A 12,529-nucleotide genomic window follows, 5' to 3' on the forward strand; every position below is an offset into this window, starting at 1 on the left:
ATTTCCGCATGACAAGCCACTTGATCTCGCTGTTATTTGTGGTCAGGTCGCTTCTGAGTTCTGACAAAGAGCTCCACAGCTCAGTGGGTCTTAACTGGTCAAATAAAACTAGTTTCGTTTAACCCGTTTGCAGATGGAGGGTTTAATTGGCTCAGGGGACAGGTTCAGTGAGGAAGGTTCAAGGAGGCTGAGGATGAGGTTGTAGGGAATGTGATGCAGCACATCGGGCTCACTCCGGACTTCACTCCACACGTGTTGCTGTGTTCTTGGCGACAATAAACAGCCCGTGGGGAACGAGGTGCATCCTCTGCACAAGTTTTAAATATAAGACATTTCCTTTTTATTTAAAACCACATTGGAACAGATGCTATGACATCAGCAAATACTGTCATAAACCTTACATATGATTGTTAGCATAGGCAACCGAGTTGATATATTTTAATATTTTTCATCTAAATCTCTTGATACAGCACACATATTTTTTTCCCGTAACATTTTGTAAAAAAAAAATGGTATACTCTACACAAACATGGTATCCACATTGCACAAACATTATCCATCGGGAAGCGTAACAAATAAAATAAAAACCTCATGACGCATCGTCCACGTGTGACCTGGTGGGCTGGGCCACGTGCCGAGCACCGCTGCGGGGGGCATCGCGACAAGCTGAAGTGGCCCAACTCGCAAGGCCACGCTGGGGACCACGCGTGGCTGCGCCTACCGCCGTTGCCAAGTTCTGTCAGCCGCCTCTGATATGTTCGACTTTGAGCGATGTGGTTTTTTGTTTGTTTTGCACGCGAATAGATGCCAACATTCAGGTCGAACTGCCTTATGCACAGGATGCTGGAGCCTTCGCTTTCGAATTTGCGTCAACAGTCAGAATCAGTGTTTTCAAACGACATGGGTACATTTCTAGAGGCTACGTTTCGGGACCAGGCATCTTTCACAGTACCAACCCGTTCAGCTATCCGTTAAACCGGTTGCGATGGATTGTATTCCACTGCTGATGGCATTTTTTGTTTAAACGGCGCAGTCATGCGCGTCAATATTTCAAATTCTGTTGGTAAAGTACAAGTCGCATGGTCGCGTTGGAACGCCCCCTTCTTCCACTGGCACAGCCGAGCCGAGCGGGCGTGGAACCCTCACGGTATGAAACTCTCGCCTCGCAAGACACCGGAATGAGGCTGTTGGCCAGACAGGTCCACGGCCTTGGGGTTATCATCATTTTCATCTTTACTCTGCACTAAAGTCGGTACACATGAACGAGTTGATGCCGACGTCAGGCTCAACGAACATGCGATGTCAGCCGCGCAGCTCGGATTCTGCGGTGGAAAAACAACCGGGGCGCTCCCCCCGAAGCTGCACCGGGCTGGCTCGGCACTGGCTCGGATCGGGTGTGCAGTGGAAAAAAGAGGTGTTCGTAACACAAAAATCTTGTTTTGTGCATGACATTTCCATCCGGCAACCCAGAGTGGGCTCGCATAGCTTCAACACATTTTAAAAATTCACACGTGACACAGTTCTTCAAAGTATGCAGTTTCTAGTTCAAGTTTACAGCTTGTAAGCATGTTTCCACTGTGTGTGAAAAAATCTGATGGGTCTGTACATTTGTCAAGACAGTTCCATCGACAGAAAAAAAAACATCGTGAGCACCAGCAGTTAACAAATCACCGATACATCGAGAAATGTGTTTGAATCGGTGAACGTGGAATTAAATATTTGCGTGTGCACCCAAGCATTCATGCTATGGCTTGGGTTCCGATTAGGCCTGTCAATGCCATACAGCAAATTGTCAGCGACATTTATACCGGTGTATCACTTGCTGCAGGCTGCTTGTTTAAACTGCACCAGTTGCGGACGCGAGGCAATTAATTGAAACGAGAACACGGTTCGTATTGAAGAATGCAGTTGCCCACGACCCAATGCATGCCGGCGCATCGATTAGTTAAAAGGACAACCCAAATACAATCACACAATGTGTTGCAGAGACATGCCTGGGTCACCTGGCCGATACAAGTGTTGTCAGTGAGAACAAATTTACTGTTGTGGAATGCAATCGCAAGATTTGTGGGTATCGCAACATTTTAGTTCGTGATATCACCGCGGTAAAAAAAAACAATATTTTACCGTGGGAAATATCGGAGGCACCACCAAAACAATGACACCGCAGTGTTTTGAACACATTGACAAAGCTGGTGCTTAACGAAAGCCAAAAACGTTCAAAGCGTCTCTGCTTTTCATGCACCTTCAAGTAGAACGTCTTGAGCGATGGAACTAAACGTCACGACGGGTCGTGCAATGTGGATCTCTGTAAAAGCCGGGTCCGCAACTGAGCAAATAATCAGCTGCGCAAATTGGGCGCATGCAACCGATTCGCTTGCACGTGGATGCCTCCGCAACCGGTTGCACGAGCTGGTGCTGCTCACGGTAGAGACGCAGACGCTTCTCAAGCATCGATCTGTCAAGCGATTTGCAGCGGCGCATTTCATCACCGTGGGGCGCATTTGCTAACTATGATTGGCTCTTATAATCCCGATGGGTGGGGTGGGGGGGGTGAAGGTCACCAGGAGAGGGTAAGGGCGATGCTCCCAAGGGTCCTGGCCAGACACATTAGTCACGCCCAGCCACGCCCTGTGTTTGCGCAACTACTCGCTCAAGATGTGGACAAAGCAGCTACAGAGGCGATGATTTAAGTTGCACGATTTCAAGAGCGATCTGAACACTTTGTAAACGGCTCTGTCTGGAAACTGTCGCAGGTCGTCAACCATTCAAACCACAAGCAGTATACAGTACCGTGATATGGAACGTCATTAGCTTTTCCCCGTCACAGAAACACATATATATGTTTTGGGTTGTCCCTTATAAGCAAGTGTTGAATTTCAAGATATCAGATTCAAGTTGTCAATTAAAATCAAGTTTGTATGGAGCAATACGTTGCCATGTATTGTTGCCACTTATAGCACCCACATTGTGTGCAATCGTTCACGGCTGCTGTTGAGTTGTAATTCTCGACAGGGTAACCGCGTTCAAATTGCTGCTGCGTTATTAGCTTCCACGCTGCACCAATGCGCATAGCAGTGAGAATTTTTTTCCAACTATAACACGTGGCATCGGATTCATTCATGCAATTGGACGAACGTCACTGAGAGATATATGATGAGCACATTTTTTTTGAACCGTCACCATTGTTGCATTGCATTAATTGCACGCCCTAATTTGACTGCGTTATGGTAAAAGAACGCACGAAAGGAAAACAAACACGTAAATATATTTATATATTTGTTACAACTTACAACACTGTTAATGGCTCATAATGTAATATACATTGAAATTCACTATTCTGCCATTAACTTAAATTTATCTATCCTAAGGAATCCCACAATTCACAGAAGCCAGGCGTTCAGCACAGCAGAGGTCAAGCAGCGCCTGTGCAGTGCCCATCCAAGGCCCCCCCCCCCCCCGGAGGCTCCTGGAAGGGCCCTCTCATTGATTCATTCACAACTACACGCGGGGCCCTCTCTTGTGCGAGGCCTGGGAGTTTTGTTTGTACCCTTTTGTCCCCCCCCCCAAACCCACCTACCCCCCCCCCCTCCTATCTTACAAACATTTGATTAAAGTGAGAATATTGGCACCGCAGCGCAGTGTGGAGGAGTGCGTGCAAGTCACCTTTTGCATTTACAAAGAAAATTTTGTTACGCGGGGGGAGGGGGGGACGTTACAGCATTTAGTTACGTGCCGGTGTGGTGGATTCCGAGCGATTTCTCATGCGAATGACTTACGCGAAGGTATGTTTCACCACCTCAATGAATCAAGGCACATTGCAGTCCATCGGTCTCCATGGGGCATTTCTCTACCCACGTTTTGCAGTAGCGTTTTGTTGAAGCAGCCTAAACCCTCGCCTGGATCGACATTCTTATTCTCATCAGTCAGCATGGCATGGGCTCGTTGAATGCCCGCGCAAGCAAATTCTGCTGAAAAATATCGGTTCGGGAGGCCCCGTAAGGCTGATGGACGGATACGTAATTTGACTTGGTGAAGGAGATCCTGTTTGTGTTTCGCTTGGCAGAGCCACACGTGACCCAGACTCTCTCCTCCTTGCCGACTGCGCTCCAGTGATGGACTGATTGATGGAGGCACAATTCTGCTGCGTAGCGATCTAAACTCTTTGGTTCTTTCGGTAAAGTCACGTAGGTAGAAATAAAATAATATAAGATACAATAAAACAAATCACGACGTTTCGATCGCAACACAAGCAATCGTAATCAGGTGGGAACACCACAGCAAGAAAACATGATTTACTTAAAGAACCAAAGAGTATGGATTCCTGCAGTCATGAAAGCTTAAAATCAAGATTAGCGATCTAAAGTTACAACATTTCTGGCCACTCAAGCACCATCTCCTCCCACAGGGCGAATGGTCTCTCTCACGTTCACCTCCACTCGCTGATTACGCCCCCACAACCACGATGCTAGCCCCACCCACTACTCGTGAAGCTCCGCCCTCTACTCAGGTAGCCCCTCCCACTACTCCGGTAGCCCCACCCATGAGCCGAGTATGAAACTGGAACATTTAGAATCGATGACAAAATTGACGATTTTTTCCCCGTGAGCTGCTGGGGGGAGAGAATCACTGAGCCTGTGGCCATGGCACGTGGGCCCAGTGCCGCCATCGATGTTGGCCTGCTCACCCACTGGTCACGGAAACCGAGGCATCTTTCAGAACGCTCGTGAATGGAGGCTGGCCAAATATCCCAATGTAGGACGGCAGAGCTCGGGCAATTGTTGGCGCCGGTCCTGGCCGTCTTGCCGCTCGTCTGTGGATTCCTGGCGCAGGCCTCGGCGCGACAGAACACTCTGCAGCGTTTTGATCTGGCACTTTGCACGAATGACGCCGCTGTTAACCCCCCCCCACCCCCCCAATGTAAACCATTATCCGAGTGCCAGTGGATAAGGGGTGGGGGGGGGGCTTCGGTTATTGCACCTGGAATTGTGGGTACTCCCATCGTGTCGACCAATGCAGCACACATCCGCCTACAGTGCATCACTCGTCAGTTTCACAGCACCAGTTGTCGAGCGTCAACGAGCACGACGATGCTGGCTCCGGACGATACCTGACAACTTTCCAAGGGCTTTAGAGAGAGAAACAAAAAAAGGGAACTTTTTTTTTAGTCGATGTGCACAAGAACGAATATAATTCTATACTAATTTTTTAGGGGGGTGGAGGGGGTGGGTGGGTGGCCCCCCCAGCGACGAGGGGGTTCGTGGACACCTTCCCGTCACGCCGCCTCGTGCCTCGGGGGGCACGCAGAAGGCTCCGTGGCGGCGTCGTTCAGCAACAAAAATCGGAGAAGCTGGCAGCGGTTGTCCTAATCGTAGCCTCGTAGAAATGTGAAATTGTCACCCACGGACCCAGGGGCCTTGGGCGGGTGATAAGCACCGCCCATCAGTGGTCATCCGAGCCCAGACGTCACGCTGACCTTTGAACCGATGGCATTGGCCGAGCAATGTGACGAGCAACGGCGTCGTTGGGGTCTCGTGATTTCGTGGGAACGCCACCGGAACGGGATAACGGGCTCACCGTGGCACAGTTCTGCTCCGAGTCACCCGTGAAGAGGTCTCACGAGGTGCCTCTTGCCTTCGCGTGACCGCGCTCTTAAAGCACCAGACGCGACCTTTCCACACGCTGCAAATCCCTTCGCATCAACTCGCTACGCTCGAGAACCCGGTTTAATCACAAAGTCACGTCTATGTGAGGCTATGGGTCTCCATGCAAGTCTATGGGTCTCTATGTGAGTCAATGGGTCTCTATGTGAATCAATGGGTCTCTATGTTAGGCTATGGGTCTCCATGTAAGTCTATGGGTCTCTATGTGAGTCTATGGGTCTCTATGTGAGTCTATGGGTCTCTAATCGAGTCTATGGGTCTCTAATCAAGTCTATGGGTCTCTATGTGAGTCTATGGGTCTCTATGTGAGTCTATGGGTCTCTAATCGAGTCTATGGGTCTCCATGTAAGTCTATGGGTCTCTATGTGAGTCTATGGGTCTCTATGTGAGTCTATGGGTCTCTAATCGAGTCTATGGGTCTCTAATCAAGTCTATGGGTCTCTATGTGAGTCTATGGGTCTCTATGTGAGTCTATGGGTCTCTAATCGAGTCTATGGGTCTCTAATCAAGTCTATGGGTCTCTATGTGAGTCTATGGGTCTCCATGTAAGTCTATGGGTCTCTAATCGAGTCTATGGGTCTCTATGCGAGTCTATGAGTCTCTATGTGAGTTTATGAGTCTCTATGTGACTGGTGAGTGGGCTGAGACATCAACTCGCTACTCTTGAGAACGCAATGAAATCACAAACTCAGGTCTGTGTGAGGCTATGCGTAATTCTCACATCAACAAGTTTAAAATTTTCAAATGTATGTATAGCAATGGCCAATGACTAATTTTCACGTAAATAATTCACGTTCAAATGTAGAATATCAAACGATGGTTTTTAAATGATGTGTTTAGCAGAATATATGTTAACGTGTTATAATAATATTTATCCAAGAGAATGCCCATTAAGATCCACCCTTTCTGTTGCAGGGCAGAAACTGGAGTCATCATCATTATCATCATCGCGTGCGTGTAATTATCTGTACAAAACAATAATTATAATGTACGGCGCTTTGTCGATCCACTGCTAGATGCAGGCCTTACCCCCATGCCTGTAATGGCCATGGGAGTTGTTTGACCATACTTCCCCACGCTGGTCAATGCGCGTTGTTTGAAGGGGTTGACCCAGGACCAGTTTTAAAATTGCTCGCCACCGATGTTAACCGTGGCCGGGAATCGAATGCCGGTCGCTGAGATGTGCAAACCACCACTGTTCCGTGGCTATGTGTGCAAGTGGTAAATGCGCAGTATTTGTACCATCGTTGGTTAGCCACGAGTGGTTCGTTACCTCTGAAATACCGGCCCTTGCTATAGTAATGTGGAATTCACCACTAAAGTCGAAAGACCACAATTATATTAGCACCACCAATGTACTCATTCACCTATGGGGACAATGTTGTATCAATCCCACTATCGATGATTCTGTACCTACTGCAGAGCGTAAATACATGTTCATCACGGGACATTGGGTGGTGAAATGGCTCAGTGGTGCCGCCTTTACCGCTTGTTGCAGAGATATGCGGTTCGACTCCGGCAGGCCGCCCTGGTTAACAATGCAGGCGCATTAACCGTAATATTCGCGCCGCCTGCTGCGCTTCAGTGGACGTTCAAGATCCCGTTACGCCCTCCGAACAGAGTAGCACATTGCGTGCCCACGGCGTGCTCAGGAAATGTGACAAATTTGAAAATGTACCAGCAGATTGCCCAATTGGGATTACACATAGCAGCGTCTGCCTCCTACTGGCAGACTGATGTAGAGCGACAGCTGCCACTGGGAGTGACCTTGGCTCGACCCACATAGCAGCATCTGCCTCCTACTGGCAGACTGATGTAGAGCGACAGCTGCCACTGGGAGTGACCTTGGCTCGACCCACATAGCAGCGTCTGCCTCCTACTGGCAGACTGATGTAGAGGGAGGGACAGTACTCAAACCGCCCCCACGACTGGACACCACCGCGGGCTGAGTGTGTGCCAATCACAGCAGCAGCAGCGACGGCGGGGATGGTGGCGCCTCCCTTCGCAACGATCGCCTCACGCGCTATTGGAATGGTGGCGAAGACAACATTTGGGGCAAACGATTCCGTTTGCTTTTGACTGGAGGGGGAGGAGGAGGAGGTGTGGTTTGTTTGGAAAGGAGCGCTGGCATCCGTCCGAGGCCGACACCGAGGGCGATGCGCCTACGCAGCGCCACTCGGCGCACTGCGCGCGCTTAAACGTTCTTGTTTTTGCACGACCGGCAGCAGGCCGTTCGGTAATACCAGTGGCCGCACAGCTTCACTTTGATCACGAGGACGCAGTTCGCCGTCGGCTTGTCTTGACACCGGTCGTCTGTCCGCAAATAAACACGCGCACGCACGAGGGTTACCCCATTCGTCGACGTGAGGACAATATGCAATCACGTTTTCTTGACGCGGTCGTGGGCGTGTAAACCACGTTAGAAGAAAGGCGGCGCAGCAAAAGTGTGGACTCGTCATCTGCCCCTTCTCTGTGGGATAATGCTGCAACCCTCACGTGCATGAGCTTCCTCCCACACGCATACACACTCATGCATTGGTTGAAAACCCCTTAATCGTTTCCCATTCCGATGGGAAAGGACATACCTGCACGTCATCAGTTTTTCTTATGATTCTGTTCCGATGACGTACGTGTACGTCGAATGACTCTATCGGCCTGGAGACGTGCCGAGGCTCCCACAATGCCGTGCGGGAGGGCGTGCGGCGCAGTCTGGCGCCAGCTATCGTAGAGTGCGGTTGTGTCGCTACGGTTCTCTGCGGTGAGTAACAACGTCTTTAAAAACAGCGGCGCTGCTACGCCTCTCTAAATCATATTAACGCTGAGCGGCTTGCGCGTTTCGAGATTCGGGCGGTGAACGGGACACCACACCCTGCGACTTGCAGGTGTCTCGAGAATGGGAAAGGGTTCATATTTATTAGACGACCGCAGCGCTTGAGCTTGATGGTTGGTAGCGGCGGCGCCCCGCGTGTCCGCGACCTTCACGCATTGTGTGTGCTTCCTCGGCGACCGTGCACAGGCGGCGATGACGACGAATACGACGTCAAAATAAACAAGCGTCACGCGGTGGTAGACGTCACGTCGTCCTCACTATGCGCGTCTAATTCCGAAGACGCTCGACGCGGATCCAAACCGCTACGTTTGGTCGCGAGAATCTTTTCGTCGGGTGGGAAAACGGAACAGTTGGGAACACCCAATGAGTGGCCCACGGCCCGAGCAGCCTCTGTGAGGAGCGGCGGGAAGACGTTACCCACATCGCCAGGCGGTGGTGGGCCTGCACGTGGCCTGCGATGCAGCGTGTTGGAGGTGGGGAGGGTTGGAGGATCACCGCGCATGTTGTGTCAACCGCTTCTCGTGGCCGTCGAGGTGCTAGAAACTTGCCATGGTTCTGGAAAAATCTCCCGATGATGCCGGCTGATGTACTTACTGGCGAAACGTCCAACACGCCGGTGGGCTGAAGTAGTAAGCTACATGGCGTGTTTTGTTTACGTGACGAACCTTACTAATCGGCTGTGTCGGGTGGTGGGTTAATGACACATTTATATTCATGCAATCTAAGCCAAAAAGTTTCAGCCGTTCTCTCTCCGTGAGAGCGAGCGAATAAAACCAGGCGACGTCGCGTTTACGGGGTGACATTGTCGTGACGACATCATCGTCGTCGTCATTATTGTGAAGACGGTGGGGGGGGGGGGGGGAGAGCAAAACACAACAACCGAGGGAATAGAGGGGAAGGCCGAGGGGTGAGAAGGGGCAGCGGTGCTCACCCGGGGCCTCGGTGGGGCAGGCCTGCAGCTCGCAGTTCTGCTTGGTGCTGGGGCGGCTCAGCGCGTCGCAGCCCTGGCCCAGCTCGTCGCCCTGGTAGCACTTGGCCTCACGCACGCGGATGCCCGTGCCACACGTCTTGCTGCACTGCACACACACGCACACACGCCGCTATCAACGATCACTGCTACTAGTATAAGGCGCGTGTTCTTGTAGCCGGGTAACGCGAACGCGGCCATCGCGAACGACAGCGTGGCGAAGCGGGCTTCATCGCGGCGGGAATGTCTGGCGGCCAAATGCTCTAAACGCCCGATGTTCATTCTAAATGTGTAAAGAGAAAAAAAACGGAGGACGCGGCAGAAAAATTCACGTGACCACGGGGGAGAGATATACACAAACTCCAAATACGCAGCAGGCATCAGGGTCGGGATCAAACCCATGACCTCCTGTAGACCAGGCGAGGTAGTTAACATCTCCTAGCCACCGTGGTGCCGCTCTAAAGCCGCACGCCGCAGTCCACGCCAACGACAATGGCCGCCATTCAGCATTAAGTGTCGGTGACATCGCCGCGGCGCTTGTGCCAGGCTAGGTGCCCCGTGAAAATAGGAAAAGTATTGAAGGCTCGCTGGCAGGCGGTCAGGAGATAGACCCAGATGCCATGGGTTGACTGAGATGACTGGCAGATGCACCAGCTGTGTGCGAACTTGCTGCGTTTTAGCAGCCCGGCGCTCCGCTCGTTGTTGTGAGCGTCGCCTCTCTGCTCTCCGCTGTTGCTGGAGGGCGACTGCCTTCAATGCCTAGGAGCATCCTTCATGAGCCTCCTCCAAAACAGGCCTATCGTGGCACTGCTGGTACCCATCATCAGCAAATCTACTCAGTCCACATCCTCCTGTACCGCATCAGCTCCATTTCTTCTCTAACTCGTGTCGTGCCCGTTTAACCCCCTCTATCCAGCAAAACAGGTGCTCTTTGGACATGCAGTGGCTGGGCATACGGGCTACATGATCCAGGCAATGCGGCCTCGCCTGGCAATGGACCTCACTGATGGAATTGTGTCCAGATCTGTCAAGAATCTGCGAGCTAACACAATCCAGCCTGGTTAAACCCAGGATGGATCGGAGGCAGGCCAGCCTGTGAATGTATCAAACTTGGGCAGATGTTCCTTTAGAGGGGTCCTCGTTTCACAAGCGAAGAGAAGGCAGGGAATAATTGTGGCTTAGATGACCTGGAGCTTTGCGTGGAGCGACAGGCCAGGTAGCTTTCACGCAGAGTGGAAGCCACGCGAACACCCACACACACTTGCACCCGCCTGCCACACTCCGTGCAGCGGTCAGCACACTGCACGACGAACCCAGTGACCCAAATTTAATTCCCGCTCACGGCCAACATTATTGACGAATATTTGAACGGGTCTTGGGCCTCCACTAGGTGGGCTCAGCCTTAAATGAGTACCCGTGCAGTGTGTAAACATTAGCACTGGGGAGACAAAGGCGGCTGGGCGTGGTGCTCACCACCAACCCCCTGGTGTGCCATGTCTCATCTTTGCCTCCACCAAAACCTCTACGATGCAAATAATCCCCCGCACCACACCGGCCACTACAGCGTGCAACCTCTACAACACACCAAACACGCCACACGCCACACGCCGTGTACCCGGGCAGCGGTGGCCCCTGCGGTACACAAAGCCTGACCGGAGGTGCAGTGCACGTCCCCTCGCTCTGTATGGACAGCGCGGTGAACTTCTTTCGCACAGTACGTAGCCAAACGTGCAGAGGAAGGACAACAAACTAAACGCAAAAAAGCAGTTCTATAGAAATTAGTTTTCAATCGAGATTTAAAAGTGGTGTAGCTCCAGCGGTTTCCTCATATCGGAAGGAAGAGCGTTCCAGACGGCCGCAAAAGCGCATCTGAAAGCGCCGCGCGATGCGGCGACCGTCTCCGTTCGACGGCGTAGCCACAAAGCCGCTGCTGCGGCGGGGATGACCGGACGCTCGCTCGCTCGCGCGCCTCTGACCTGTGACCAGGCAGTAGTGAACCACTTGGAGCACGGCCGCTGGAAGCAGGAGGCCTCCTCCTGGGGCCGAGTGCCGGCGTCGCACTCGGGCGGCGGGAACTCGCGCAGCGCCGAGTTCACGGTGCCGGCGCAGATTACGCGGCGCGTCTTCTTGCCCCGCCCGCACGTCGCGTTGCACTGGCGACGAGAACGGCGACGGCCACGCCGAGAATGATAGTAACGATGAAAACAACGACGACGACGACGATGAAATCTGTAAATGTTATAACATCGGTGGTTCTTCAAATGGCGGGTCGTATTGGGGGTCGGTGAACGAAGTGGGAGCATCCTGAGAGGTGTGGCTCCCACAGAGCGCAATCAACAAACTGGCACAAAGCTTTTGTTTATTAGCGCCCCCCCCCCCTTCCCACATTAATGAAAGAAACAATGGGTGGAATTTTCTCCGTAAAATATTCGTAAGATACCGATTTTCGGGGTCTCAGGACAGGGTGATTGGGGGAAGATTTGGGGTGACCGTGGCTTAGACACAGGTGGTTGCTTGGACGGTCATCATGAGCAGGCTACGAGGACAGGTAGCCGGATAGACGGACAGACGAACGGATGAACTAACTGAAACAGACGGGCCAGATAAATGTATTGACACGCAGAAGGACGAACAGGCGGACGTGATGGACAAACAGACAGACAGCCGGGTTCATAATTGTGCTGATGCCGTGGAAGAGCCGGATGGATCGGCATGCGGACAGACGGTTGATGGATGAACGGACGGACAGACAGACGGACAGACGCACGACAGGAGGAGGGGGGGGGGGGTGCGGACCGACCTCCTCCCAGTCCTGCGCCAGCCAGCTGGGGGGGCAGTTGGTGCCGCACGGGTGCACGGCGAGCGGCTTGGAGGCGGCGTCGCACTGCGAGTCCCCCAGCACGCTGCCCTCCGCGCTGCGGCACGTCACGTAGCGGCGCACCGTGCCCTCCCCGCACGGCCCCGAGCACTGAGGGGGGGGGGGGGGGCGTGAGCGCAGGGTCAGCCGCGACACCCGCCACCCGGTCGCTCCGTGCTCAGTTTGCACGTGCGTGGGTTGATTACTTCCTC

General features: G+C 52.4%; 1 protein-coding gene across 1 annotated transcript in view; it reads right to left on the reverse strand.

Moving 5' to 3' along the window:
• Positions 1-3,606: 3,606 nt before the first annotated feature.
• Positions 3,607-12,529, reverse strand: part of ADAMTSL2 (ADAMTS like 2) — a 43,541-nt gene continuing 34,618 nt past the window's right edge. Inside the window, 4 exon segments of the mRNA XM_078616050.1 lie at positions 3,607-7,976; positions 9,425-9,569; positions 11,437-11,613; positions 12,261-12,428. Coding sequence (XP_078472176.1) covers positions 7,858-7,976; positions 9,425-9,569; positions 11,437-11,613; positions 12,261-12,428 — 609 coding nt within the window. The 3' untranslated portion in view covers positions 3,607-7,857.

This window comes from Lampetra planeri, chromosome 49 (genome assembly GCF_965212315.1).
Source record: "Lampetra planeri chromosome 49, kcLamPlan1.2.h2, whole genome shotgun sequence".
Taxonomy (NCBI): Eukaryota; Metazoa; Chordata; class Hyperoartia; order Petromyzontiformes; family Petromyzontidae; genus Lampetra; species Lampetra planeri.